Source organism: Melospiza georgiana, chromosome 5 (assembly GCF_028018845.1).
Source record: "Melospiza georgiana isolate bMelGeo1 chromosome 5, bMelGeo1.pri, whole genome shotgun sequence".
Lineage (NCBI taxonomy): Eukaryota > Metazoa > Chordata > Aves > Passeriformes > Passerellidae > Melospiza > Melospiza georgiana.
Window position 1 is genome coordinate 30,412,592 of NC_080434.1, and position 27,841 is coordinate 30,440,432.

The 27,841-nt window shown below is 37.5% G+C and overlaps 1 protein-coding gene across 2 annotated transcripts in view; it reads right to left on the minus strand.

Annotated features, from left to right (window-relative positions):
- Positions 1–27,841, minus strand: part of LRBA (LPS responsive beige-like anchor protein) — a 368,385-nt gene that overhangs the window by 45,330 nt on the left and 295,214 nt on the right. For both annotated transcript variants that reach the window (XM_058024236.1, XM_058024237.1), the window contains one exon: positions 10,151–10,318. In XM_058024236.1, coding sequence (XP_057880219.1) covers positions 10,151–10,318 — 168 coding nt within the window. The remainder of the gene's footprint in view (positions 1–10,150; positions 10,319–27,841) is intronic.

Below are 27,841 nucleotides of genomic sequence, written 5' to 3' on the forward strand. Positions count from 1 at the left end.
TATTTCCAGTCTCTGAACTTACCCTCTCATCTAACTGTGAAGAAAGTTAATTCAACAATATGCAGTACCCATCAAATACGGCTGTAAATTTTTTGGGAAGGAGGGTGATGGGGAGGTTGAACATATGGATGCAGTTAAGGTAAAAACAGATGTTTGTTACTTTTCTTTGCAGCAACACTCAGAAACTAAGTCAAAATTGCTTTTTTTTCATGTTTACGTCTGAAAGAACTATAAAATTAAATATGAGGGAGGGCGGGTGGAGGGGGAGCTGCAGTGAGTGTCACAGAGAAAGAATGAAACGGTCTCCAGTTTTGAACTCAAATTCTCAAATGAAGGCCCATAACAGTTAAAAGGCAAGACATACACCATTTAACTCCAGATTTAAGTACCTTTAAAGGGAATAGCTCAGAGTTGCTTTCATCATGCCTCCTCAGACACAAAGCACCAAACTGAGGAGTCCAGAGGCACAGCACACCCATGTTAAAATGCATGCCTTGGTCTGAGAGTTCAACAAGCTACAACCTCCTCATTTGCTACTAAGAGGCTGCTCTCAGCTCCTTTACAGTTCTGCACCAAAGTATTCCCAGTTACTTCCCAAATCTCTACGATCTAGTTGCCAAACATTTGAAACCCCAGGTGAAATAACACCATGCATTGTAATATATATTCTTTCAGCACACATGTCAGGGACAGAAAACGTTTTGGGTTCATCCTCCATCTTTCTGCCCAGTATTTATGTCCAGAAAATAACAGCCCTTGCAAAAGTAATTATTTTGGCTCTCTGCCGCTCCTACCTCACTTTTCAATATTCAAAAAGGTTTACACACATGTTCCTCAGTGATTTCTATTGGCTTGAGTGATATGCAATTATGATTACTTGCTTTCCCCTTCCTTCCACCCACATGTTGCTTTAGAGCATCAGAGAACACAGACTGTTTGACAGGGAAGTTGAATGGCTCAGCGGCCAACCAAGGAGCTCCTTTCCCTACGGACAATGATTAAAATCCAGCTCCGGTAACAAGTGATCAAAAAACCCCCTCTGATCAGAGAGAGCCACTTACCCCCCTACAGGAAAATTCTTATTTAAATTCCTCTAGGACTACAGGAATACAGATAACACTAGCCAGAGAGCAAGCACAATTCATAACAATAGATAAAATTGCTGGAAAGAGGCACAAGATTGTAAAGAGAAGCTCTTTGTAGCACCATCTCCCCTGTTTCCTAACAATCCCCATTAGATCAAGATTGTGAAAAATGGGCAAAATGCTTTTCTAACAGAGGCAATGTATATGCTGGCTGACTGTACACCTGCCCTGGGGATATTGCACTACACTTGACCCAAGGAAAAAATACAGCACTCAAATGTTAGTATCATAAATTCACACACTCCCATTTGCTATTTTAAAAATGAAATGAGCAGCCTAGTTTCTTCATGTCAAACCAGAAAATTATTTCTCTTGTTTTGACTTTACAAATCAAACATTTTGTTCTGAATCACTTCCATATTTTGTTTTCTCATTTCATCATTCACTTAATCTACTGATTTAAGAAAAGTGTGTGTGCTAGCTTTGAAATCTAACAAATTGCAGGGAAGAGAATGGAGCAGAAGAAAGGCTAAGGAAAAGACACTACAAGACCAAGAGTTACCTATTGTTCTCTAGGTGTCATTAAACCTGACTGCAGAATGTTTGTGATGTTCCCTCTGCTAACCAAGCTGAATGCAGAAGGCTCCTGTTGCTGCCCACTAATGCAGGTACAGCTCCAAGCCCAGCACCTCAGGGTTATGGCTCCAGAGCCGAAGCGTGGGCAGAAATACTGTCAGCAGCCTGCAGAGAGGGGCCTTCTTAGGGCACACGAGCAACTTGGGATGGAGCAAAACGTGCACAACCCTTGCCTGCGTGTTAGCAAGGTCTGTAACAAAACTGTGGGCCTCATTACACAAAAAAACTACAGATACATGGAGAAATTAAGGCCATTCAGCTTTTTTTTTCCTTTCTGCTTTGTACCTTCCTTGTAAGAAATATATCTGCTGCATAATATATTTCTTTTCTTCTTATCACCCCCCAGTTTCACCTCCTTCTGTCTGAAAATATCTGAGTTCTGAAAATACCAGAATAGTCTAGAGATTGGTTACTGGTCTAACCACTTGTTGTTTATAAAATCCATATTACAGATACATGGATGGGAAGGGGTTACCCTAAGCAGGATTACTTTTTTTTCCTCAAGCTGTTTGAAATCAATATATGAATAATACATTATCCTATTCACATCAGAAAAGTGAAGAAAGGAGATCTGCATAGGATGCCTTCCACCATATCTTTACAAACAAAAACACTAAACCAGCTCTTAAAAAACAATAAGGAATTTTCTGTGAGAAAAAAGAAAAAATGAAGTCTTTTTGTCCAGACAAATCAGTGTGACAATTACATGGCACTCATTAAAATAAAACAGGAAGCAATCACAGTTTGTGAGAATACAAACAGCAGCCCCTCAGGGCTGTGCACGTTGCCCCAATCTGAATCTATACATTCCAGGCATATTAAGCAGAGGCACAGCCCAGCCTGGCTGCAATCTCCAGCTCACGCAGCTGTCCGTCCGCTGCAGCGTAATCCCAGCTGCCAATCTGAAAGAAACCAGTTAGTCAGAGCAGACACAACCAACAGAAACAAATGTCACTCAATAATGTTCAGAGGCTCTGGGTTCATGGATAATTTCAAACAGTATCTCTGTCTGGAACATTGATGTGCTCATTCAAAACACCTAAATCTTTGGCTACTGGAAAGAAGCAGATAAAAAGCACTAGAACTACAAAAACAGGTCTGGTACTACTTCAAAGAGACTGACAAAATAAAAAGGGAAAAGAGTCTAAAAGGAGAGTAAAGATCAATTTAAGGACCTGCAAATAAAACTGGAGTCGATACAAGCAAAAGCCTAAGGTGTTCTGGAATTAGTTTTTTAAAATACAACAGTTTCTGTTTTATTTGAGCACCACAACCAAAATCGCTTCCTCCTTCTCTTTTCTGTGGCAGCTAAAGACTTCTAGAGAGCAAATCAGTGCTTTCATTTCAAATTAATAATTATCACAGAGAAAGCAGTGGCACTGCCATGCACAATACCCTCAAACTTCAATTTCTGGCATTATTCATTTGCTTCTCTAAATAGCTAAACAATCCCAAATTTTCTTAAATTAAACTTTTTCCTCTGGAAAAAAGCAATCAATTCCAATCTGTTAGCAGTCCACAGAATTTCCTAAACACTGATGTCATCTCTATTTCTTAAATAAGAAAGCTTCATTAAAATAAAACATTTCAATCTGAAGGAGGTTAATACACAGATGTCAAAATCCAAAATGTAGCGGTCTTTAAACTGTCTTCTCTGATCACCTTTCAGAATCTGCAACAATTGTGAAAAAGAAATAAACAATTCCTTTTCTTAAGCTATGAAATACATTTATTTAAACTCTCATAATCACTACCTGCAAGACCAAACTTGCTCTTTCCAAACTACGGGTGCAAAGCTATCTCAGGGTTTTCTACTGCAACAAATGGAATTTTTGTTGTTATTTAATAGAATGTAACATTTAACTGAGACTTTACTTTTAGATAACTGCTTGAGAAAAACACTTCCAGCATGACCACAAGCTTTGTCACTCAAGCAGTAGCTATTTACCAAGTATAACTAATAATTAAAACAACAAATTTTGGTAAGTAAACACTACACACATCTACAGCCACACTGATGACTAGGTTAGACACCCTGGGCTGCAACAAGGGCATAGAATGAAAATATTCCAAACAAAAATATTTAGTTTCCCAATTACTATGAAAGTCAATACAGAGACCATTCAGATAGCATAAAGAGGCTGCAAATAATCAAAGCATGTGGATGACACAAAAAATTCTGTAGCCTGTTCACTTCCATGATTCTTTCAAGGCTAAATGACTTGGTGTATAACTGTAACTATTATATACAAGTACATCTCATCCTTTCCACATATGGAAGAGGAAAAAGTACTTTAAAAACAGAAACAATTTATATCAAAAGGAGTTATTTTTGAAGCATTATGAATATCACTTTTATCCCTACCTTGTTTAATGCTAGCCAACAAACATGGCTGACCAGCCAGGCACAAATGAAAATGTAAGGAGCCCAGGGAGTCTCTAGACCTCTCTGGCTCTTATAGATCCTCAAGGCAGGTCAAGCAAGAGGTGAGCGAACTGACTGCACTGAAAATTTCTATCCCTTGAATTTCAATCAAAGGCTGAGTGAAAAAAAGCACTCAGAGCTGAAGAACTAATTCACATGTGTTACCTCCTTCCAAAAACTTTACTACTTCCTGCCAGTTTTTTTAATCCTTATGCATGGAGCATCCCAGTCCTAATTTAATTAACTCTAAAATGTCTCTTCTTTTTCTGCTGGATAGAGAAGCATAATCAGCAGGTAAAATTACAATCTACCCTGTAATGAAGACTAAAATAGAACAGCAAAGTCAAATATTTTTCTGGATTAGAACCCAGATGAATATTTTTCATGTCTGTTTGTAAGCACTGTAGTAAATATGTAAGCTAGACAAAGGGCAATAAATTCCCATTCATGACATCAAACTCCAGGCTGAATGGAATCAAAGGAGTGCCACACCTCCCAGATAATTGCAGTAAGCACTTGCTTATGATCATTTTGCTCCTTTACTCCAACACCACAAGCAGGTCACAGTGTGAGCAGAGATGTGAGAATTAATAGGTAACTGATACAAACGGGTGGCAGGAGTGGTGCTCCTGTTATTTAATGCTCCTTTCACCAGAAGGAAATACTGCATCCTTTCATGGGACAGGCCTGATGCCCAGGCAGGCTGATTCCACTGAGCAGTGGTACCTGCCCTCACAGGAGGCCCTGCCTCTGTTGCACACTCCTACCATGGGTACCACCCCAGGAACAGACCAAGGTATGGGCTTGGATGCATTGCCAAGTCCACATCTCCCTAGCCATTAAATCACTGTACAATCCTTTAAATACAGCCTTCTTAATTCCAGTTCCATACAGAGGTATTTTAATACAGATTTGAAATTAAAATGAGACCAATATCAAACACTTATTTGGCTTTCCCCACTGTTCCTGTGCTGTACAACACCGAACATGCCATCTGTGCAGCACACTTCCAGCCAGAGACAATTCAAAGATGGTTTCTAAGGTACTTTGCCTGAGTGAATTTGTTACTTACCAAATACAGCACATGGAAATTTACTGCTCTGTGACAGTTATGTTATAACCATTTTACCCTACATTTTAAAACTCATCACAGCCACAACAAAGACTGTTGTCCAACCTGCCAAATCCAGACTGATCATTTTCCCAACTATTTAGTAAATGTTAACTATGTTATAAATACAAGTTGTGTTTATACTCCGTGAAAGATTCACTGTTGTCAGGGTTTTCCAGCTAAGCTAGAGCTGAAATATGCTATTAACTCCCACCATGACCAGACCTAAAGAAGAGGCCAAAAATGCTTTCTCTGGGATAAGATATCAGATCTGCTACTGCTGTCATGGAACTGGGGTCATGTAAACTAAACATCCTTGTAACTTCTTTTGGGCACAGAAGTCTTTCAAACTGTAAATATTTAAAAATAAAGTAAGACTCATAATAGATAGACCTAAGATGCATAAAACTTACCCAAATATATTAATCTTAAATAACATTTAAAAGCTATTATCCATTAAATAATTTCCCATATGCCTTAAAACTGAAAATAAAGGAATTATCTTTTTTATATATATAATCAGAAGTGGCACATTCAAATACCAAGCCAAATGCTATGTCGAAACTGATTCTTCATAATTTTTGAAACTCCTGAGTTCATATGGAAAAGAAATATCACCAATAGAAAGAAAGGTGCCAAAAAATGGAGAAAGCTTGCTTCCTAATGTTAAATAGATCACCTTCATGTAACAAAAAGGCAGCTTCTCTTCAGAGGAAGAAGTACAATACAACAGAACCATCTAAGGCTAAAAGCAAATCACTCATTATTTAATGGGACTTATTCTTATGTTTTTAGAGATATTATTGCTAATTTAAAAATTATTAGTCCTCCTTAATTGCTGACTTCAAAGATATATCAGATGGTTTGGTTTTGTTTTGTTTTTCAAATGTGGCTTTTTGATAAGCACGGTATAAAATTCAGGTGCTTCTTGAAGGGTAGAGAAGTACAAATCCTATATACAAATACAATTTGTACTTCCTGTACAAATCAAGGATGCATTCTTCAAATAATATTTCATCTTCCTGCTACTAACTTTGTTTCTTGTCTTTGCTTTTATCCAGTGTTTACACTAACTACATAGGGATATCAGTGAAGAAATGTACTTTTAAGTAGTAACTGAGGGCAGCCCACATTCATGTCGTCCTTTCTTACACGGAGCCAGAGACAAGAGGAATTTCTCTTCTTCTGACCAACACTGATGAATACCCACCAATCAGTCCTAGATACAAATTATTTTGTATGCATTGTGCTTCAGCTCCTAATCAGTCACTTGTCTGAGCGACTTAGATCTAATTCTACTTTTTTTTTTCACTCCATTCTTGGACAGCTATGGCAAAAAGAGAGCAGAATTTGTGATAAGAAGGTGCTGTGAATTCTCTCCAGAACAGCTGGATGACATTTGTCTGTGCTAAATGACTCCTTGCCCCTTCCATCCAGGCAAAGAAAGAGCCCTTCCACAGCATATCTTGTGATTGGGAGTTCCACAGATCAAAACGTGGTGCTCAAGAGCAAGTCAACAGAAGGCAGCGACACAGCAGAGCTCTGCTGGCACAGGCAGGGTTTTTCACCAGGATATTTACTGCTTGCCCACTGAACAGCAACTTCCCTCTGCAGCTGCCACCTCCTTCAGCAAAACACACAAGGAGCAGAGTCAATGACAGCACTACCAAAATGCTTGGAGGGGAAGAGGAGGAGGAAGGAATGGTCTCTGCAGGAAGAGCAGTGCACCAATATGCCAGCAGGGATACTGGATCCCTTGCCTTGCTTCTCCTGGCTGCAGCTCCCTTCCCCCACTGGCTGCGACTCAAACCCCTCTCTCTTGATCTACTCCCCTCCCCCTGAGATTTGCCTTTGAATTATGCAAGCTTTGCACTCCCCAGGGTTTATCTGCCAAAAGGTAGCATGTGGCCCATGGTTTGCATTTTAGTTTAAAATTTTCTATTATGGCAGTCAGATCCTTTCAAAATACTTTACTTCCTTTATTCCCATAGGCAGAAAGAATGGCAGGAAAAAATTGTTCACAGCAGTACAAGAGGATGTAAAAGTTCTACATTTTCAGTTAGAAAAAAAAAAAAGGTGGAATATGGTTTTAATCAAGTAGTTTTCCTTCCTAGACGAGTACTTCCTTCTTGTAATATATATAACCTGACTGCCTATAAAAATAAAGGTGCCAGTCGGAGCCATTTAGGAGACCTAAGGAAATTCTGCATTAACCTACACCCCTCCACTCCTCAGTGCCTTCCACCATTGTTCTGTGTGTGGCCTCTTTGATGAGTTAGGTCACCAGTACCCATGTAGATATCTGCGGAGATACCTCAGAAACACATGCATCATAGGCCTCTCATTGCTGATGTGGTACAGGCTCAGCACTATCTGTGTGGGGAAATTGCCAAGGTCTAAGCACTTGCTATTATTTCCATATGATACCTAAAAGCCTCAATAACTTGCAGCTCTCAGAATATACAGCAGCTTCTCTTTGGTTTAGGTTTGCAAATAAAAATACTTCTTCTGCTACAACTGTCAAGATTTAAAGACCCAAACCTGAATCGTATCAAGAGGAAAAAGCTAAAATCATAATTTTTGAAACCAAGAAATCCAGTTTAATATTTGCCTAATAAAAAGATACTCAGTCTGAGGTGCTGTGCCTGCCTAATAATACTGTAAATTGTCCACATCAGAAATTCATTTGAGTTCTAACCAGGAATTTGGTGGAGAAAAGAGGAGGTATTTTTTGGAAGGCTGACTGAAGGAGAAAAATAAATGCTGATTGAAGCTGCTTGGTAGCACAGAATGTTAGCACAGGTCCTCAGGGAGGCAGATTAGCAAGCAGGAAGAAGGTGAGGCTGTCAAAGGTGCATGATAAATTCATTTAGCATATAGATATAGAATGATTATGCACATAGAAATACACACAAACAGATTTTTCATTACTTTCATCTCTACCCATAAGTAAAGCCACAGTAAGTCACCATTGGTGATAAGTCATTAAATTTCTGCAGTATCAGTATTGCATCAGAGCTCATCATATGTGCCATTTAAAATTACATGTTCACATTTACATAATAATAAATACACTTTACAAAACACATGTAAATGGCAAGGGATACCTAACTAAACAGGAGACCTTTCACTGTTTTAGTGGCATGCTTAAAAATCCTAAATAAAAATATTCCATTGGGCAAATCCTTCTAGCAACTCAGAACAAAAGCGCTACAAGACCCAATTCATTCTGCTGCCTGCATTCATCAGTGTGTATTTTTGACACCATCAGTAGTGTTTCAGAATTCTGCTGCTGCTAAGCTACTCCACACTATTGTGAACTCAACAACACTACAATTCTCCCTCTCCTGTTTTCATCTTTTAGTCAGTTCAGACAGCACAGAACAATCAAAAATAAGAAACACTGTAGCAAAGTACTATAAAAAAATGTGACAAATTCAAAAGATTTGGTAACAAAGTGAATGTCTTGCTGAGATGATCCACACTTCCAAATATTTGTAATTCCCCTGATCCTAAATTTTTTCAGGGTATAACAATAGTAAAACAGATCACAATAAATGTGCTAAAAGAACTGTTCAAGAAAAATTTAAATCACACAAAAACTGTGTGCTACTTTCACCAGTGTTACTTCAATTATTAGTTTAACAAATAAAGGTTCAATGATGGTTCATCTAATAACAAAATTTAGAACAATTTACATACAATACCCAGCCTACATTTCAGCTCACACTTTAACCAATCACTTCAAGAGTCTAATAAATACTCCTAAAAGGTAAGAATAATTCCATGCCAACGTAGAGTGAACATATTCACTATCAGTGAATTGAAAACACATCACAGTGAACATCTACTAGATGACTCTTGGGTCAACAATTTTTCCAAATCCAGATATTTTTTCTTGTAAGCCACGTGTCCCAGTATCCCTCTTCTTAACTCAATTAATGGTATTTATGTGCAACACATGTATTTTAGGTTTAAATAGACTAAGATGCAGTTTGCAGACTGATGGCAAGCCATGTAATGACAACATTGAGCCATCACTTTGGTATTAAGCCAGTCTCTGTGTCATCTCTACACAAAACACTTGATAAGATTCATATTGCTTTGTTTTCATGGACTCTGAATATTTTATAACAAGGTACCACTTACATTTATTCTATAATTAATATACTTGCAGCTATACTTGGTACCAATAGAGTGTCTGAAGAGAGGAACTAAAATCAATCAAAAATCTATTTTAATCATGCCACACTGCCCTTTTTTAAACAGCTGGTGTAGGTGGTAGAGGAGGAACTTTCAAACATACAATATTTTGTGAGATACTTTGGCAAATAGATTTTCTGAATGATGCTGAGTCTGAGTAAAGCTACTGATCTTTGCAATGCTGAAATATTTTCTTTTGCATCTGAAGAACACAGGCCAGGTTATTTTAATTTGATAGCAAAGCTAATTAAAGTATCTGAGGCTACAAAAGTCTGATGCTTGCTACATAGACAAGACTGCACTTAACTGTTAAAAAGTGCAGAAGTAAATTCAGAAGCACAAGCCAAATCAAGGCCGTTCACTGCCACTGAGACCCAGTATCAGGGAACAAAATGACTGAACTCAGCAACTGAAGCAATCCTTGAACTTTTATTTTTATATTGGCATCCAGCTTGGGCTGAAATCCAGGTGCACAAAGTTTAAGAACAACTTGCATCCTTGTTCTATTAATTCTGCATGCTGTGACAACTGGTTCAGGCACCTTGCATTTCCCTGGCCTGTGGCCAAACCACAAGAAAACACAAAGAAATTGAACATTCACCAGAAGCCTTGAACAATGTGGAGTCTTTACAGTTTCAACACTGCAGTGGTAAATGAAGCCTTTTCTGTATTTATAAAATACAAACTTACCTCTCTCAGTACAGAATCTGTTATTGAACTTAAATTAACAGCTCCTTCATAAGTCAAATAGTAGAATACATTCAGGGACCTAACAGCCTCTGGCCCTTGCTGTTTGTAGCCAAAAATCAGATCAATCCACTGGTGAAGCTGGCAGGAGACAAACTCACTTTCTAATGCCTGTGAAAAGAACACACACAAAACACAAACTTGAATGTGACAAATAGTCATCATTTGGTAGTAGCAGAAGCATTTTTGTTTTATAGCATGCCAAATTTTCTTAACAAGTCTAAATACAGAATTGCTAAGAGTATTTTAGACATTCTATCCAGAAAAAGGTGGGCCTTGTGATAGATACCAGAGTCTCATGCCCTACCTCCCACTTACTGAGATCTCACTTTTTAAACTTGTAATAGCGGGAAAAAAAGAAAAAAAAAGCAGTAACTGGAAAATATTTGTGCATTTACACACAGACAGGCTATGTTTTTATGAACTCTCAAAGTGAAATTGTGCTGTCCTGTGTGATCTGCACGCTGACTAACAACAGCAGGATTATCTAATTCTCACAGCCAGAGAGAAGACTGATAGAATTTGTGAAACAAGACTAACTAGCTAGGGATGCTAGGGTAAAAGATTTTTAACAGGATGGAAATATCAATACGCCACCACTCTCACGTATTTCTTGTGTACAAACCTATACAGAGTGCTATGCTGAATGATTAAGCTGCTTTTCTGAAGATTTTAACTAGTTACAACCCAATCCTCAAGACAAGAGCATCCAAAAACCACTATATTTAAAGGTAACCTAAAATCATTGCCATCTAAAGAGCTAATTTATGTAGATTAAACCACTACCAGGATTTCTTTTTCCTATTTTATACAGAGAATTCAATGTATTTCTGATTTGAATTACCAAATGAAAAAAAATAACAAACATATTCTCTTCATCTAGCAAAATGAATGGCATTTTCCTCGCAAAGGAAATTCCTAATTTTGAGCAAAGGAAGTTGAAATTAATCGGGAAACCAAGGAAATCACTCTGCAATTTGCACACAAAAATGATGGGTTTGTTTCATTAACCGATGCCTGAAAACAACATTTAAATTGACACATAAAACCAGCAATTGTCTTAATTTGTGTGGTGCACTCCATACAAAAGCCCTAAATATGTTCAAATTAGAGCAAGCTGCTTGATTGTCACTGCAGTCTCATGTCATATTAATGCATGACAAACATTAAACCATACACTTAAATGGCAATTTATATCATTTAAATGTTTACTGCCACTCCAGATCATCACTCATTTAAATGTGACTTTCTGACAGCTAATTTCAGTTAATTTTCCTCGATTCACTTAATTAGAACTTTCAATCAAGAAAAGACCTGTACATATCTTAGACATCATATCATTCTTTTTTTATTATTACTTTTATTAGGATACTGAATTGCTGAAAGCATTCTTTAAAATGAATCACCACACAGTAGAATATCTGTTGGGATGATCATATAGCAATACCTTACAACACATATGCTTAGCCGGGACTTTTTTTCCTTTTTATTTTAAAAAACACCCAATATTTAGACGCAGACACACAATTAAAACTATAAAAAACCACAAGCAGGCCAATTAAAAATTAATGATTTCAAAATTGTTTAATAAGATAAAACCAGTCAGGAGTCTCATGAGTGTCCATAATACTGCAATGTGCAGCCATAAAATTCTACAGGGCTCAGCAAATTACAATGACAAGAATTAATTTTCATGCTATCCTGCTAAAAAAAAAATTAACCCTGGAACATACTTACTGTTATCATTATAACTATTTAACACCAAGAAAACAAGAATGTTAGGAAATAGAGGGTTTTTTTTACAGGTACATAAGTAAATATTCAGAATGTGTTGAAGTTGTTCATATTCTCCTTTTTTACAAAAGCTAGATCTTCCATGAGTCATATTACCCTCACAAAGCATTTGGACTTGAATAATTAAAGGAATTCCACTGTGAGCTCCTCAGATTAATGTCTGTACAAATCTGAATTTGTTTTCCCTTTAAAAGCAAAACTAAAACACTTTGCATTCTCAGGGAATGGTTGGGAGCTACCCTGACCTCACTTTTGTTTTTTCAAATTTGAAGTTATTTTGCATTTGGAATTTTTACAGATTGAAAACCAGATCTTTTTTTTTCCTTATTAAGCCATCTTAAAATCACCTTAGCTGCCAGATCCCAAGTGAAAGAGATAACTGAAAACCAGCTACAGTCAGCATCAGGACCTTGAAGGACAGACCAAACAGCACACAAATTCAAAGGCCATATAAGCTTGCCTGGTATTTCGTGTTCACAGTTAAGCTCTTGGTTAGAGTGAAGTGCTAATGCTATGACATAATCAATGGGGGAACAATAATTAACAGCTTGTCTAATGACTAAAGAACAGAGTTCCAAGGAAAACACCACCATGTGCTGGATCAGCATGACGCACTTTGCACCAGTGTATTTAAGTATGGGTCCTCCTTGAGAAAGCATCTGAGATATAAAGACATTGCAACTTGCAGAAATATTTGGTTATAAAAAGAAGGGTGTTTGCACTTTTTGTTGTTTTTAAACACTGCTGTTAGCATTCACCTCTTGCAAACCTAAGCCGAGCCTATTGATGGTTCAGCATTTAGGATTACTTCAGCCTCAGCCTCATTTAGGACAGGCAGCGCTCGTTAAGGCTCAAGTTAAACCCAGCACGCAGCCCTGGGACACGAACATCCTTCTGTGCTGCTCCTGCAGCAAAGCAAGGAATTATCAGCACCCCCAGGGCAGAGGGAGCTCGTTGCTCACCCTGTGCTCTGAGGGCAATATGTACAACAAGGAAATCCCCAAAAATGTCCAGCATATAAACCAATACACAAACCATTGGGTTATTGTAAAACGAATCAAGGACTAATGTCCAATTGTTAATGGATCAAACAGGCCCATGGAAAGGCAGTCACATGAAGCCACACACAGACTGTCAATTCTGTCCACAGGGGACTCATATTAACTTTGACAAACTGTCTTGGGGCTGATATCTGTTTCTTTAATGAGATCTATTAGGCAGAGACTAAAACACTTGAGATATGGTAAAAAGTACAGTATACAGATGTCAAACACAAACACCTATTAGTAACTTTCATTTCTCTATTCCCAAGGTAGAAACACTTCAGACACATCAGCAAATGGAAGCTTTGATCTAACTAAGAAATTTTAGTTTATTCATAAATACTTTTTGAATGCACAATCACTAAATATATGCAATCAAAACTATCTCACTATTTTATGAGCATCTTTTTCTGTCCTGTTTTTTGAAAGAATTGAATAGAGAATAATTTACTGCTGGGAACCAAACACTAACACCAGTCTAATACTAATACAAATGATTTGGTAGAAAAAGGATGGAACAACAAAAACCATAAAACTAGCAGGCTGGGAATGATTTTTCCTTTGACCAGTATAGATTCTCTAAAGATTTATCTTGATTTACTTTCCTAAACAATATTATACCTTTGGAATAAAGATTTTTAAGTCTGAAGTGACTACTACGGCTTTGGCCCTCTACTTTTATTCCTGCTTTAGATTTTATGCAGTGACATACAGCATAAGAAGTGATGTCTATTAAAAATGAATATATATTGTGCTTGAGTTCAGGATGTTCTAATGCTGAAATTAGATGAAAAGTTTAACTGCAGTTTTTTTCATTAGCACAGATATATATTCATAGTCAAGCTATTCAGAAATAAATTACAGACTTCTTGCCTTATTCCTATGCTGATTAAGCAAAGTAATTTTGAAGCACAGCATAAAGCATGCATGCAACTCTTATTTGAATGACAGAAAAAGTGTCCAACCCGTACAAAATGAGGTTTATGAAATGTTAAAATGAAAGGAGAAACTTTGTTGAGAAACCAAAATTGCTTGTACATAAATAATCTTTCCTATTTATTCAATTGAAAAAAAACCAAAACAAACCAAACCCAAACAACCAAACTAACAAACTCAGGAATATACTTCACCAGCAAGTAAGAAATAAATCTCAAGTAAAAATAATTGCCTGTTACCTTTAATGGACAAAACATTTTAATTCCCCTCTGGAAGAATTTCCTCTGAAATGCTTAAAATGGAGTCTCTTTTATGTTCAACTTGAAAAATATTTATGTATGAACAGAAAAGCACGAATTAGGATGTCACACATTTTTTAGCAAAACCACAACTTTCAGGTGAAAAATACTCTTCTTAAACACGACAAAAAACTTGCATAACTGCAGGTAAGGACTTTAATATGTGTTCTGGCTTAGAAATACGTGTGTGCACATTCATTCAAAACAAAACCCCAAACCCACCAAAACTAAACAACTGGAAAGATGTTTGCATGTTCAGGCTTTCAGACACAAGTTGGTAATGCTGCCTTAACATTGATATATGACCTTTGTAAGTTACAATGAAGAAGGCTGGTTTTTTCAGCCTAATTAGAACTGTTTCAAATTTTCTTGCTAAATATATGATAGAAAGTCCTTTCAACTTTTTTTTTTTTTTATTCTAGAGTTTCTTTTCACATCAGCCTTGTTCCAATCAAAATATGTTTTGAATTAAATTATTTTGATTCAATATGGGGATCACATTTCACTTCTAAGATTTAAAGTTCGAAAAGGAAAAGTTTAGGCTGTTCAAACAAAGCAAATGCAGCCACTTTGCGGAAAGCTATTCACATTTACCAAGACTGACAAATTGTTTGTGTGCACCATTAGGTCTAGTTTCTGCAATAGTTGCCAGATTTCCTGTTCTCCTAATAACATATTAACTCTACAAGTGCTGGCTTTATCTTTAGAGGTTTTTCAGTCACCTATTGGATTTAAAAAGTAAATTATGAAATCCACTTTCACCCAGTGACACTGTTTGATCACAGGGGTACACACATCTGAGAATAAAGATCTACACAAAGTTATTCCAAAGATACAGACTTCAGGCCTGCCTTGAGGATATCAGAAGGAAGAGGACAGCAAACGTACTAAGGAGAAAACTAACTCCATGTTCTGCATGAGGTAACACAAATTTCAAATGGATGAAAGGGATATCAAAACAATTTACATGATTGGTGGTTTTTTTACTTGGTAAGTAACTATTTCAACCAAATGCATTTAGTTTTGCTTACTATATTTTACAGATTTTTTTAAGCATGAGATAGTTAAGAAACTGAGCATTACTTACAGAAAAAAAATAAAATAACTATTTCATTTTTCCTCTGTATGTGCCTGTATTACAGAAATGCACTGCCAATTCTTCATTACTGTTGTAACAAAAGTGGACATTTTGGTTTATTTCTCTACTTGGTTAGTAATACCAGGATAAAGTACTCTGGAAAATACAGTCCTAATAAAACATTTAACTTAGTTGCTTTACTGAAGATAACTGATTTTGTAGAAAAAAAGGATATCAGCAATTTGAGAAGCTCAGACGCAGGAGATCTATGGAAGACTAATTTCCCTTTTTCTGTTTCTTCTTCTCTGTATTTAGGATTAAGCTAGTAAGTATTAACAAAAAAGGAAATTTGCATAATAGTGTAAATTACTGAAAATTTTTGCCAAGGTATAGTCTGCATGAGCAGTATGTAAACAAAGAAAAATATTTTGCAATGCAATTATTCAAACTCCTATCTGAATTAATGTCATTATTACCAAAATAAGAGTAGCATGTTTAGCCAAAAAAATCTTAAGCTTTTTTTATCTTTTGGTCATTTCTATATTGAGTCTACAATGGTAACTTTGTCGTTTTAATGGAAAAGTCAGACAGCTGCTACACATTTTATAAAATGAAAATTGCATGTCCTTTGAAATTCAGCTTTATTCTCAACTGAAACGTCTATTATTAGATGCCAGGAATAAAAGATTTTTAAAAATATGAAAAAACTGCATTGGAGCATTTGTAGTTACTCTTTCCATCAAGGGCAGTGATCACTTTTAAAATATTTCTCAGTATATCCTTGATAACCTGCAAATTTGAGAGAAATATTTAAAGGCAGAAGTGCTACAATCTTCCACAAGCAGTTTATGAACAGAACAAATGATGCATTTTTATACCTAAGTTTCGAAGTTTAGACATCTGCCTTAGGTGTTGCCTTACCTCAGTTGTTCACAAATTCATGGTTGTTACAACCTACAAAAAAAAGAGTGGGCAAAACCTGTCTCACCCACTGGCTCCATCAGTAAATAGATGTTTTCCAAAAGGTGTCCCAAGAATGGCCCTGTCCCAACTTCTGGTTCCTTCACACCAAGAGGCAGAAAAGGTACAGAACTGGTATGAACAAAAAATGATCAGGAGGCCTTTATTGCATTCTCCTACATGAAAAATAATTTATAAAAGCCATAATTAATTGCAATTGTGAAATCACACAAACGGCCATTGTTATTCATAACTCTGATAAGAGTGCTGTATGTGGCTGGCATCTGTCCTTCCCCAGAGACACACAGAACATCTAACTGGGACTGGCTAGTCCATAACCTTTTTTTACTACAAAGTTGGCTACAAGCAAATATTGATAGCACCAGTAGGTATTGCTGAGTTATTGGCCATTTCCACCTTCCCCCACCACATCCCTGAATTTACTGTCCACATTTAAAACATCTGCTATGCTGTTAAGAGGATTCTCTCCCACAGAAAAGTCATCAACATCCTGAGGCCAAGACAGGGAATGAAACCTCTTTCAGAAGATTCTCACACATGCTACCAAAAGGAGGCAGGAAGTTCCCTCCTCCCTGAAATTCAGCAATTCCTCTCCCAGTTCCTCTAGCACTTGTTTGCATGAAGACTGACAGCCTGGATCTGGAACCTATTACCCATGGAAGCACAGGCTGTTAACCACACAGCTGACAGTTGGCTCAGCCAAATTAGTTCAAATGAAGTTTTGTGTTTTAAATAAAAACCCAAACCCCAACCACCAAAATCCCACCACACAGGACTGCATTTCACAGTGCAATGCTGTGCACTGGTTGTCTCTGCATCCCACTCTGCCACAACAACCTATTTTTCCCCTCAGAAGTCTAATGCAGGGACATTGCTTCCAATGCTTTAGATCACTTGCATTACTTCTAGCCAAGGGACTTGTGTGTGACACCTCCTTAAGCCTTGTGATCACAGTCTGAATGTCAAGTGTTAGCAAAGACAAAGTGAAAGGTCAGAGGACTCCACACTTCTGAAAGGATGGTAAACAGTCATTGAGCTTTTTGTGTTACAGATTCTTTCCCTTTAAGAGAGAGGTGCAAAATACACACCACACAACTTCAAACCGTGCAACATTTGCTTGCCTTTGAGGCTGTATGAGCTTTTTGAACACTGAAGCTTCAAACAGACCAAATTCAAAAATTCAGGGAAGTACTAGGGTACTCTTAGCAGTGGCATTTTGATTTTAGCTTGCTTACATTTACTGAGCTTACAGGTAACATAATCCTAATGCAACATACAAACTCAGTGACTGCAGTGAAGGTCATGAAGTTCTAGAAAGCATCAAAAACATGAATTCAGCTTGCATCATTAAAATTCAAAAAAGGATTTATGTGAACACAGATCAAGCCACATTTGAAATGGTTTTCAAATAAGTATCTAGGCTGCCACCCCATTGAATCCTCAAAGTTTAAGCCTAAGCATATTGTTTGGTTAATGACAGCACAACACACTTCAAACTGTGAGAAACTACTGATTTTTTTATGTATTTTACATTTAAACTGCTTGTACATTTCTTCCTTCCTAACACTTACTCTGTGAGCCCTAAAAGTGAACTGTTGCTTTATTTCTGCACTCTGTTTCAACAGCTTGCAGCATTTATGCTGTGCTTTGATGTGTCAGTTGTATACCCAATTCACAAGAGCTGTAATGATCAACAAGTATTAGTATGCATGTAAGAGGAGACAGAAATGGTTGCAAACACATGGTCTTCAAATCACTGCAAACAGCACAAGCAAACATCTTAGAGGAGTTGTAGAGACTAATCTAATTTGTCTTTGAAGCCAGTGGTGGGGGGCAAAAAACGCTCCAGAGAAAGTTGTTTAAGATTAGGAAATGGTATGACATAAGGTCAAGGAATTTAAAATTTAAAACACAGTTTAGATGCAAGTCAGGCAGAAAGGTAATTTCAATCTTGGAATTTGACTTGTCTGCTAATTCACAGAATAGAACTATTCTAAAGCTTTTGGGGAACAGACACAAGATTTACAAAGGCAATTAGGGTACCACATCTGAAAAAACCAGGCTGCTACAGAAATAGGAAACAGCACTATATCATCACATGGGACAAATGTGTAACTTTTGGGGCTGAAGTGCCCAGCAAGAACAGGATTTGCTTGCTTGAGGTGACTATGAACAGTGAAACTCTGATCTCTTATAAAGCCATTCTGAGGGGCTGTTTAGGATGCACTAGGAGGAGTGTTTGGCAAGTACTTCAGACTCCTTGAAGCTGGCATTTAATTGGAATGACAAAAGAGAATCATCATTTGACTTTGAGAATGACAGAGAAAGGAAGAACTTGTGCAGCAAGGACATTCAGCATTTAAAGAAAAAGAATCAGATTTGTGGAATATACTATTTGGAAAATGAAATGCTCATTGCAAACTTGCTCAGACACAGCAGGTTCCCATTTAACATCTTGTTCTGGCACACTTACATAAGCTATCCAGGCTGTTGGGAAGTCTGGATCCAGACAAACTGGTGCTCAGGGTGGCTCACCAACCAAATACCCTGGGGCAAGGGCTCCCAGTTTCCTGATTAAGGAAGACCCTGCCCCAATCCTGACCGTGTCATTCCCTCTCCCAGTGGATCCACTGGGGTGTCTCATGGTCCCTGGGAAGAGGTTGGCTAGCACTGGAATTCATAACAGAACAAAGAGCTCTTAGGAGTGAAGTTCAATGCTTGAAAGAAATCAATCTGAAAATGAATTGTATTTATAAATTACTTCTTAAAAACTCCATCCTTAGAAAACACAAAATTTCTGATTCTTTTCATTCTCATTTCATGATGTATTGCACATCAAACTTCCAACAGCTTTATTCATAATACTTTCTGGTAAATATTTTTTTCTAGATTTTATTTCCTTCTTTCACCTAACCAGCCTCAAATTTCCATAGACAGCTGTACACAGAAAGACAAGTGATATATTGAGTATATTGAGCATGCTCAGGAAACCAAGGCATAAACACCTCCAAGTGCAAGAGACAGACTGCAGCCAGTTGAGAGCAAACTTTTCATAACCTTTATATTACTCTGCCATGAACCATGCTAGTGGGAAGGGCACAGGAGATGAATACTATGAACATTCAGAGGCTGAATGCTGAAAAGGCATCCGGTCAGTTATTAACATTTTTATTAACTACATATTCTCCTGTTATAAGCTAAATAAGATGGCAGAAAACTCTAGAATTTCCCCTTATACTAACAACATAACTTTTTCTTCACAGATGTGCTAAAAAAACCCCTAACATTTAGAAATAAAATAAAAATATACTGTTGTAAAATTATATTTAACTCCCGTCTTCCAAATAACCATTTAATTCAGAAGCTGAACTCCCAGGGCAGCTCTTGCTCTTTGAGGGGGAAACAAGCAACTATCTATATTGTTACTTCCCAGGATGGAAGAAAAAAGGCCTACAAAAACACACAAAAAAAAAAAGGCAGCACAATATTATGCCATGTTTTAGGGCAGCAACAACCAAATGACAAGGTTTTAATCAAAAAGCACTCTAGTAAGCCTGTGGAGTGGCATGCAGCTTTCTTACCCAGAGGATGCTAAGCACAAGGACACCATCGGGTCCTTGTTTCGCCAGGGCTCTACTGGCCCCGTTGGCCATTTGCTCAAGACTTGGGCTCAGTGATCCTTGTGGGTGCCTTCCAACTCAGAACATTCTGTGAAACTGTGACAGTACCCAGAGAAATGAAAAGAGCCCATAGCTATACAGTACCACCACCCTCACACCACAGGGCGCTTACTGCTGCAAGTAATGTCCAAATTCAATGCCACCACAGGTACCTCCTCCAGCCTCTAGTCACCTCAGATGTGCAGGTCCCCCCTCCTGCTCTGTCACCTCAGTGCCATCGCAGGTCCCCCCTCCAGCTCTGTCACTTCAGTGCCATCCCAGGTCCCCCCCTCCAGCCTCCATCACCCCCTGCCATAGGCACCTCTTCCAGCTTCCATCACCCCAGTGCCACAGTAACCAGCCTCCATCACCTCAGCTTTGCCCTGCAGAGCATACGGGAAACTAGCTCTGCATTTCAATTCCACCCTTTATTTCCACAACCCCAGGCATGTGCCAAACAGCAAAAATCCCTCGTTTGCAGCGTTTGGAAGCGCTGCGAGCTGGCGGGCGGGGCAGCCGGGGATGCCTCCCCTCAGCGCTCCGCCGGCAAAGCGCTGCGGCCGCTGCGGGCCCCGGCGGCTCCGGGCCCGTGCCCAGCGCCGTTCCCCAGGCGGCTCCGAGCCCCGTTCCCGGGAGGGAGGGGTTAAGGGGCGAGGGGATGCGCTGGGCGAGGGAGCAGCCCCGGCTCTAATGAGGCGCTCCCGGGGACCCCGCGGCGGCTTTCAAACCCGGGCCAGCCCGCCACGGAGCGGGGGTGACGGGAATAAATACCCGCAGTCATGAACTCTGATTGGGAAGCACCTGACTGGAAAGGGAGACGAGGAGCCGCGCGGCAAGGGGAGCTTTGCTGTAGCGCCGTGTTTGTGTGCGCTAGGAGAGCTCTGCCTTTCAAGTAGGTACGTGGGGCACTAATGAAAAGCAGCTCTCGGCCCAGGGCCTCCCCATTCACTCTCAAAGGGACAGAGAAGAAAAGCTTCAAAGTAGAACCTAATTTACTTCATCCAAACCCGGCTCTGGGCAGCCTGCAGTTTGTACTGACACCGCGACAAAATATTAGCCAAAAAAGAGAAGGGTCGTCTCTTTTCAGAGGGAGGTTAAACATTTTAAAAGCACCTGCAAGCTGTTGGTCTGATTTTTTTGTTTTGTTTTGGGTTTTTTTTTTTTGTTTATTTTTAAAGTTTAATTTTATTTAAATATAGCTATTAAGGCCTTCATCAAAAAAAGCAACCTTTCCATTTTCCATGCCCAACTTGCCAAATTTTACTAAGCCTGAACACAGTCCCTTCCCTCTAGTGGTGGGAACTTTATTTTTTCCAATGTAAAAACAAAAGCAGCAATTACACACAATTTTTTTCTTTTCTTTTTTTTTTTCCTCTTTTTCTTTTTTTTTTTGTGGGGAATAGATTTGGCAATCTCCAGCAGCCCTTAGGCAGGAAACGTTTGCGGTGCGCTGGCTCTCTGTGCCATGCGATCTCGCCACTTGATTTTACAAAGCTGAGCTCCAAAGAGCGAGGGCATTACAGCCTGCTGTTTTACAAGCAATCAGCAATTCATTGTGCCAGTGCTGTCCTGTACCTGCTGAGTAAATGCTTTAAAAAGTTCCACTAACTGCCCAGAAACAACTACAGTATGGTAGCAAAAGCAATTCACCAAATGTTTATACTGAGCCTCTGATTTATTTGACAGCTTTACACCTTCAAGACATGATATAATTAAATGTTTTGACAATGGAACAAAAATTGTATAAATTAGAAAGTCGTTAAAGCTGTACAGTATCTAAAATGAAAACATAGTGAGCCTGTAAAACACGATTTCTAAAATGCTTCTATAAAATAGACAAAATGTGTTTAACTTTTTTATCCTTAGACTTTCTGCTACTGTATTTAACTGTTATACATCTAAAAAATTCTTAATTTAGTCACTCTATGAATGCCATTTGAGAAGATTACAAATGCAATTCTGTGTTATTTTAGAAAGGCAAAAAAATCATAGCTTAAGCAGAAATAGCAGACCCAAAATATGTCACTGTTTAGAAGTTAAAATACTGTGCATTACCTTAGTTTATGTCAATTGCTGTTATTTTGATTGTTTTGAAATATAAATCAACAGCTGCCACAATGTCTTAGGGGACAACTAACAATGCTGTGATGTTATTCCTGCCCCTCCAAGGCACTCAGTTCAAGCCTCAGACAAAATTTTGTGCTTCTGTAGACCAGCGAGATGCAAGCTGGCTCTTCTTATCACAGAGGGCACACAACACACCAGAAATGCCAAAAATGGGATTCAGAAGGTGAAAAACTCACTGCTGCCCATGCCTGTGTTCAAAGGCCAGCCCAGGAGAATGCCAGAAATGACCAGTCATGTTCCAAATGAAAACAAGCATGTTAAAAATCAAATTTTAAAATCGAAACAAACGTCCATGAACTACAACTGCTCACTCTAAGGTCAGTTCGTATCTTTTAAATGCAGTTTCATTATCATTTTTGGTAGTATGTGTATAAAATGTGAGCTTGTTGCTAGCCTTAAAAGCTAATTGTTTAAACAATGTATAATTATATAACCATTATTTAAACATTAAAGCCTTTAAGCAACTATGCAAAAACATTTAGAATCAACTTTGTAATGCAGCTGAAGAGCACTGTTGTTCTAAAGGAAACTGTAATCCAGCAAAAGGTAACAATGACCAGTTGTTTATAAAAACCACTGAAATGTTTGGGAACTAGTTCACATTCTCATGCTCTGTTTATGTTTCCATTCATCATCCTTCTCCTTGAGAAGATAGCTCAAAAGGAAGAACGACTAGAGAACAAAATTTTGTTTAAATTACACATGGAGACGTCAGGTAATTTAACAAATCGAGACAAAAAAGGGATGCGTGTGTATAGCTAAAATCATTATTGCATTAAATCATTTTCTCCTCTCTCTCTCTCTGAGGTACCCATCTTTGAAGTGAGGTTTACAGTTATTTTGTATATTCAGCTCAGCCAAAAACTTCTAACTCACAAGTGAAGAAAAGGAACCAGAAATACAATCCAAATGTAGAAGTACACGATGTATAAATGTTACTGTAGTCTTGTCAATCCAAGAACAGACACAATCTTTGCTTAAAACCTGTACCTTAATGATTGACTCCCACCCTCTTCACACTCCTCTTCCATTGCACTGTAGCACAACACAATATAATTTGATGCCCATAGAAAATAAATTGGTGGCAATGGGACAATTTCAGGACTGGTAGAGTGGGCAAATGGATAAGAGTGATTCATCAAACTGTTCATTAGGAGGAGTATGGCTGCAGTGGGCTCTGTTTCTGAATAGAAATCTCTTTTTTGCCCCACACTCGTAAATTAATGAAGTCAGGTAGCACATTTCCATAATGATGTATGTGATAAGTGAATGTGGGGAAATTGTTTTCCCTTACATCCTTGTGGAAGATGGTTCAGGAAGCTATCATTTTGTTTAATCAAATATTTGAGTTTCAATCCCAGATTCTGTTCTGTACCTGCCTTCCAACTACCATGGGTTTGAAATAAATGATGAAAAAAAACTTTGAGAATCAAAAAAAATAGCTGGAGCTCCTTGGAAAGAACTTATTCTCTATTTCATTATTGGTACAAAAGTATGAAATAACTGGGATAATTGTAAATAGCCACAGTTGGAAAATGTTCATTATGTGACAAGCTGGCAAGAATTCTTGCCACACGAGGATTAGACAGGGTGTGCTTGCTTGCTACAAAACCAAAGTAAAGTGAACTTCTCTGACTGGTCCCATTGCTGTTTTGCAGTATTTAATTTGGGGAGCAGACCAGAGGATGGCTGAGCATTGTAGGTTGAGTTAATCAGAATATTCCAATTGTTTGTTAATGTAATGCTAGAAGCCATTTATTGATCCTTCATCTTACAGTGTTCTCAGTTCACTAAACACCCTTTTTTTTCCCCCAGCATGTAAGTAAATTAAAGCGGACATTTTATAATTAAACAAACAAACCTCAAAATAATAAGTTTTATGCAGCCATCCCAAGCAGTTGGATTTTTTTGTTTTTATGAAATGTAATAATATAGTATGTCCTACTACTACTTAGCTTGCATGTACATATACTAGAATCTTATTGGAAACATTGTTCTGCAGTAATATAAATCTTGCTATAGTCACTCCACCTAGAAAATGTTATAAATTGTTTTATAATTAATTGTAAAGTTGTAGTTAAAAAAAAGCAATTCCTTATCTCTCAAAACAAAGTTATATTAGTGCAATACTGAGTCTGTTCCAGAGATCTGCTGACGTGGAAATACACAGACATAAAAACTGCGTCTTACTCAGAAAACTTTTAGAACAAAGTCTTTTGGTGACTTTATGTACTGGCCTTGCCACTGAGGTGACAGAATTTGCTAGGCATATAATTCAATGTCATTCATGCCTTAAATTCTTGTAAATCAGTTATGTTAATCCAAATTTTTATTCTAACAACCATCCTCTCCAGTTTCCTCTCATGAAGACAAACAATAAAATGGCCAGTGCTTTTCTCAGGTAAGAAAACTTAGACTACATTTCATTCTTTTGTAGCTAACCTGGTCTTTATTAATCCTTTAATTGTGGCAATGTTGATGTTATTCCATTCATTAAATATTTTTGGAAAAATTCATCCTGCAAATGAGAACAAACACACAAAATGATCCCACACCTCTCCTCATCAGAAAATTAAATTTCGTAGCCGGCAGCATTAATGGAAATGACATGCAGAGATTCTGCTACCTAAAACCTTTCTCAAATCGTAAAGTGTTTGAATAAATCGCCATTCACCATTAAAAAAAAGTTACAACTCTGAAAATTAACAAAATTGTAGAAGTCTGAGAATTGACACTATAACAATCAGAATCACAAGTGCAGAGATTTCAAAAAGTTCTACAGCAGCATTTTTTGTAAATTTGCTTTAGCTTGAGCAAGCTCCCCTCCTGCTATTTACATACTAAATATACACATGATATAGTGGTAAAATCTAAAACTTCAATACATCCTTTAGTGTACATTCATAAAAATCCCTAAGCAGGTAATCACAGGGACTTCTCATGTAACACAGTAAACACCTTAGAGGGCCTTACATATTTATGACACTTCTGCACTGTACACTCACACTAAACAAGCCCTTTAGTTTTCTTCTCTACAAAAATACACCAGGCTACATTATAAAGATTTATCATAGCACTACAGAAAATAAGGGAAATGTGTGATGATTTATTAGCCAATTAAATGCATAATTACTGATTTATCCTTCAAATTACCTATGAAAAGCCCTATTGTTGTGTGCTCAAATGAAATTCTTAGTGTAAGATTATTGGCAATACTAAAAACTCACAAGAAAAATGTCCAGCTTAGTGTGTGCACACAAATAGAGATGTAAAAGAAGGCAAAAACCTTTTACCTACAAAAATGAAAGTGTGTGGGGGAAACAGTATTATTATCGTGACATTATGACAATTAAAATTGCATGGCTTCCTATTTGACATAATTATATCTGATTTTGCTGAAAGTTATGATATTGGCAAAAAATTTTTCTGGACATCAGAGGACTAGAAATACTAAAATGCATAAGGTTTTTAAAATCAACTTGTTAATTGTTGTTAATTTTTAAGTATTACAATTATCTTATTGGTCCCGGGCCATGAATATGTGTGAGAAATTCAGTATCACACTCTATGCACAAAAGGAAAAATAAAGCTACTTATAGGAAAGAGATTTCTGAAAAGCTTGTGACTCATTTATGGACTAAAATTTCATCAGCTGCCTCATATTTCAGTGTTTGTTTCCCAGACACTTCACTGCCACTAGACAATAACATTATAGTTAGTTCTGCAGAAAACTTGTGTGGGAAATGCTCAAGTTCCCACTGAAAAACCTTCAAATGGAGAGAAGATTCAAAACTACCAGGAACAGAAAGGAATGGTGGCTGCCTAGCCATGGAAATTCAGCAGAACCTGGTAGTGCCTGCCCGGCACAAATCCTGTCTGATTGGCGCCTACAATGTCAGGACTGGGGAAGAGGGAGAAAAGAACAAGTTTGCAGAAAGTTTGCACAAGAAAACAAAGAAGAGGAAGGAGAGGGGCTACATTGCCAGCCCCTGAAAGCCACAATTCATTATTTCCAGTTACACCAAAGTTAAGAGGTGAAGATCATTACAAAAAATTTTGGGCCTCAAAATACAGTGCAATTTTCAATTGCCTAGGTAAATATGAGACTTGAGAGTTCACATTTTCAACCATCTACCTATAGAGTTAGAAAACAGTTTAATTAGGAAACTGATGAATTACAAAAGCTTAAGCTTCAGCAAGCTAACATTTTCAAGGGCAACAGCTTAAAGAAAAACACAAACTCTGGCAAAATTTAAAGTGAGAAAGCCAAGAGATTAAAAATGCAAAAATCTTAAAGAAAAAAGTTTACTGGAAACCATAAGTAAAAATGGATTGTAGACTAAATTCAGTATATAACCCACAGATCCTGCTACATAAAACAGTGGGGGGCTCACATTATATTGAGTGAGACGTACACTAACGAATATTTTCAAAGGCCTTACGGCTGCTGTTCCTCTGAAGGCAAACAAGCTGTTTAACACAGCTGGTAAAAAGCACAGAATTAATAGAAATATGAAAACAAGCAACTAGGTTTACATTGAGCCTTATGTTAATCTCTGCACACACATGGGTATCCAATGCAAATATTAACAATAGTAAGATTTCAAAAACTTGTTTCTTCTTTATAAAGGCCTTCATTAATTCCATATGTATAGCAATCTTGCACTTTTTAAATACCTAAATCCCAAAAAACTTCTCATTTAGACAATTCCTAGTTTTGGCAAAACAAAATCAAAACCACGTCATACAGTAATGTGTTTTCTGACTATGCAAATGACTCTGGGTTCCCCTAATTAAACATTTCACAATAACTAATACATACAAGGAGCAAAGTTACTGTAAGAAACTCAAGTATAATTTACACACAAACAAGAATATTCATTATATTCATAATACAAGTTAAAAAATATCCATAACAAGTTAAAAAATATCTATAACATCCATGTGATTGGATCTGGTGAGGCAGCATATGCACACCAGCCAGTTCACTGGTGAAGCTGCCTCAGCTGCAGTGTCACAAGGAATATCTGGGAGAAGCTCAAGTTATGGATAAGGGATGAAGAGTAAGAAGCAAAGGACATAAGCAGGGAGAAAAGTAGCAACTGGTTACATTCTCCAGCTAAGTGCTTTAAAAATGAACTTTCACATCACAATAATTTCCAATTCTATTCTGAGAAAAGCATGAGGTAGTCTTTAAGATCTTCGGAACACATCCTCAGTAGGACGAGGCCCTTTTAATGAAAATATACATACCTGTTTCTTTAGTACTTAATCATATAAAATAATTTTAGTGTCTTTTTAAATGTGCTTCACAGATGTCCCTTATTCTGACTTATCAAGAAGAACATAAATTAAGTTCAGCCCAAGAAATTACATGCAAGTGTTAATACTAGAGTTAGCAAAATACACTGACATATTTTATAGCTCACTGTGTATTACACCTTCCTAACTAGCTACATAAACTGAAAATGTGCAATATTTTTAATTAAGTAAGGAGACTACAGCCCTAGATGCTAAAAACATAGACTTTCATAAAACATGATGATTCAAGAATATTGGTAGGCAAAACTAGACTATGGAAAAACTTTACGTGTTTCTCCAAACACGGAGCAGAAATCAACTTTCTTTTTTCTCACAACCCACATGTGTCACTTAAGATTCCATATGCAGACTTTGGGGAGAATGTGTATATTTTTAGGACTGCTACAGTATGCTAG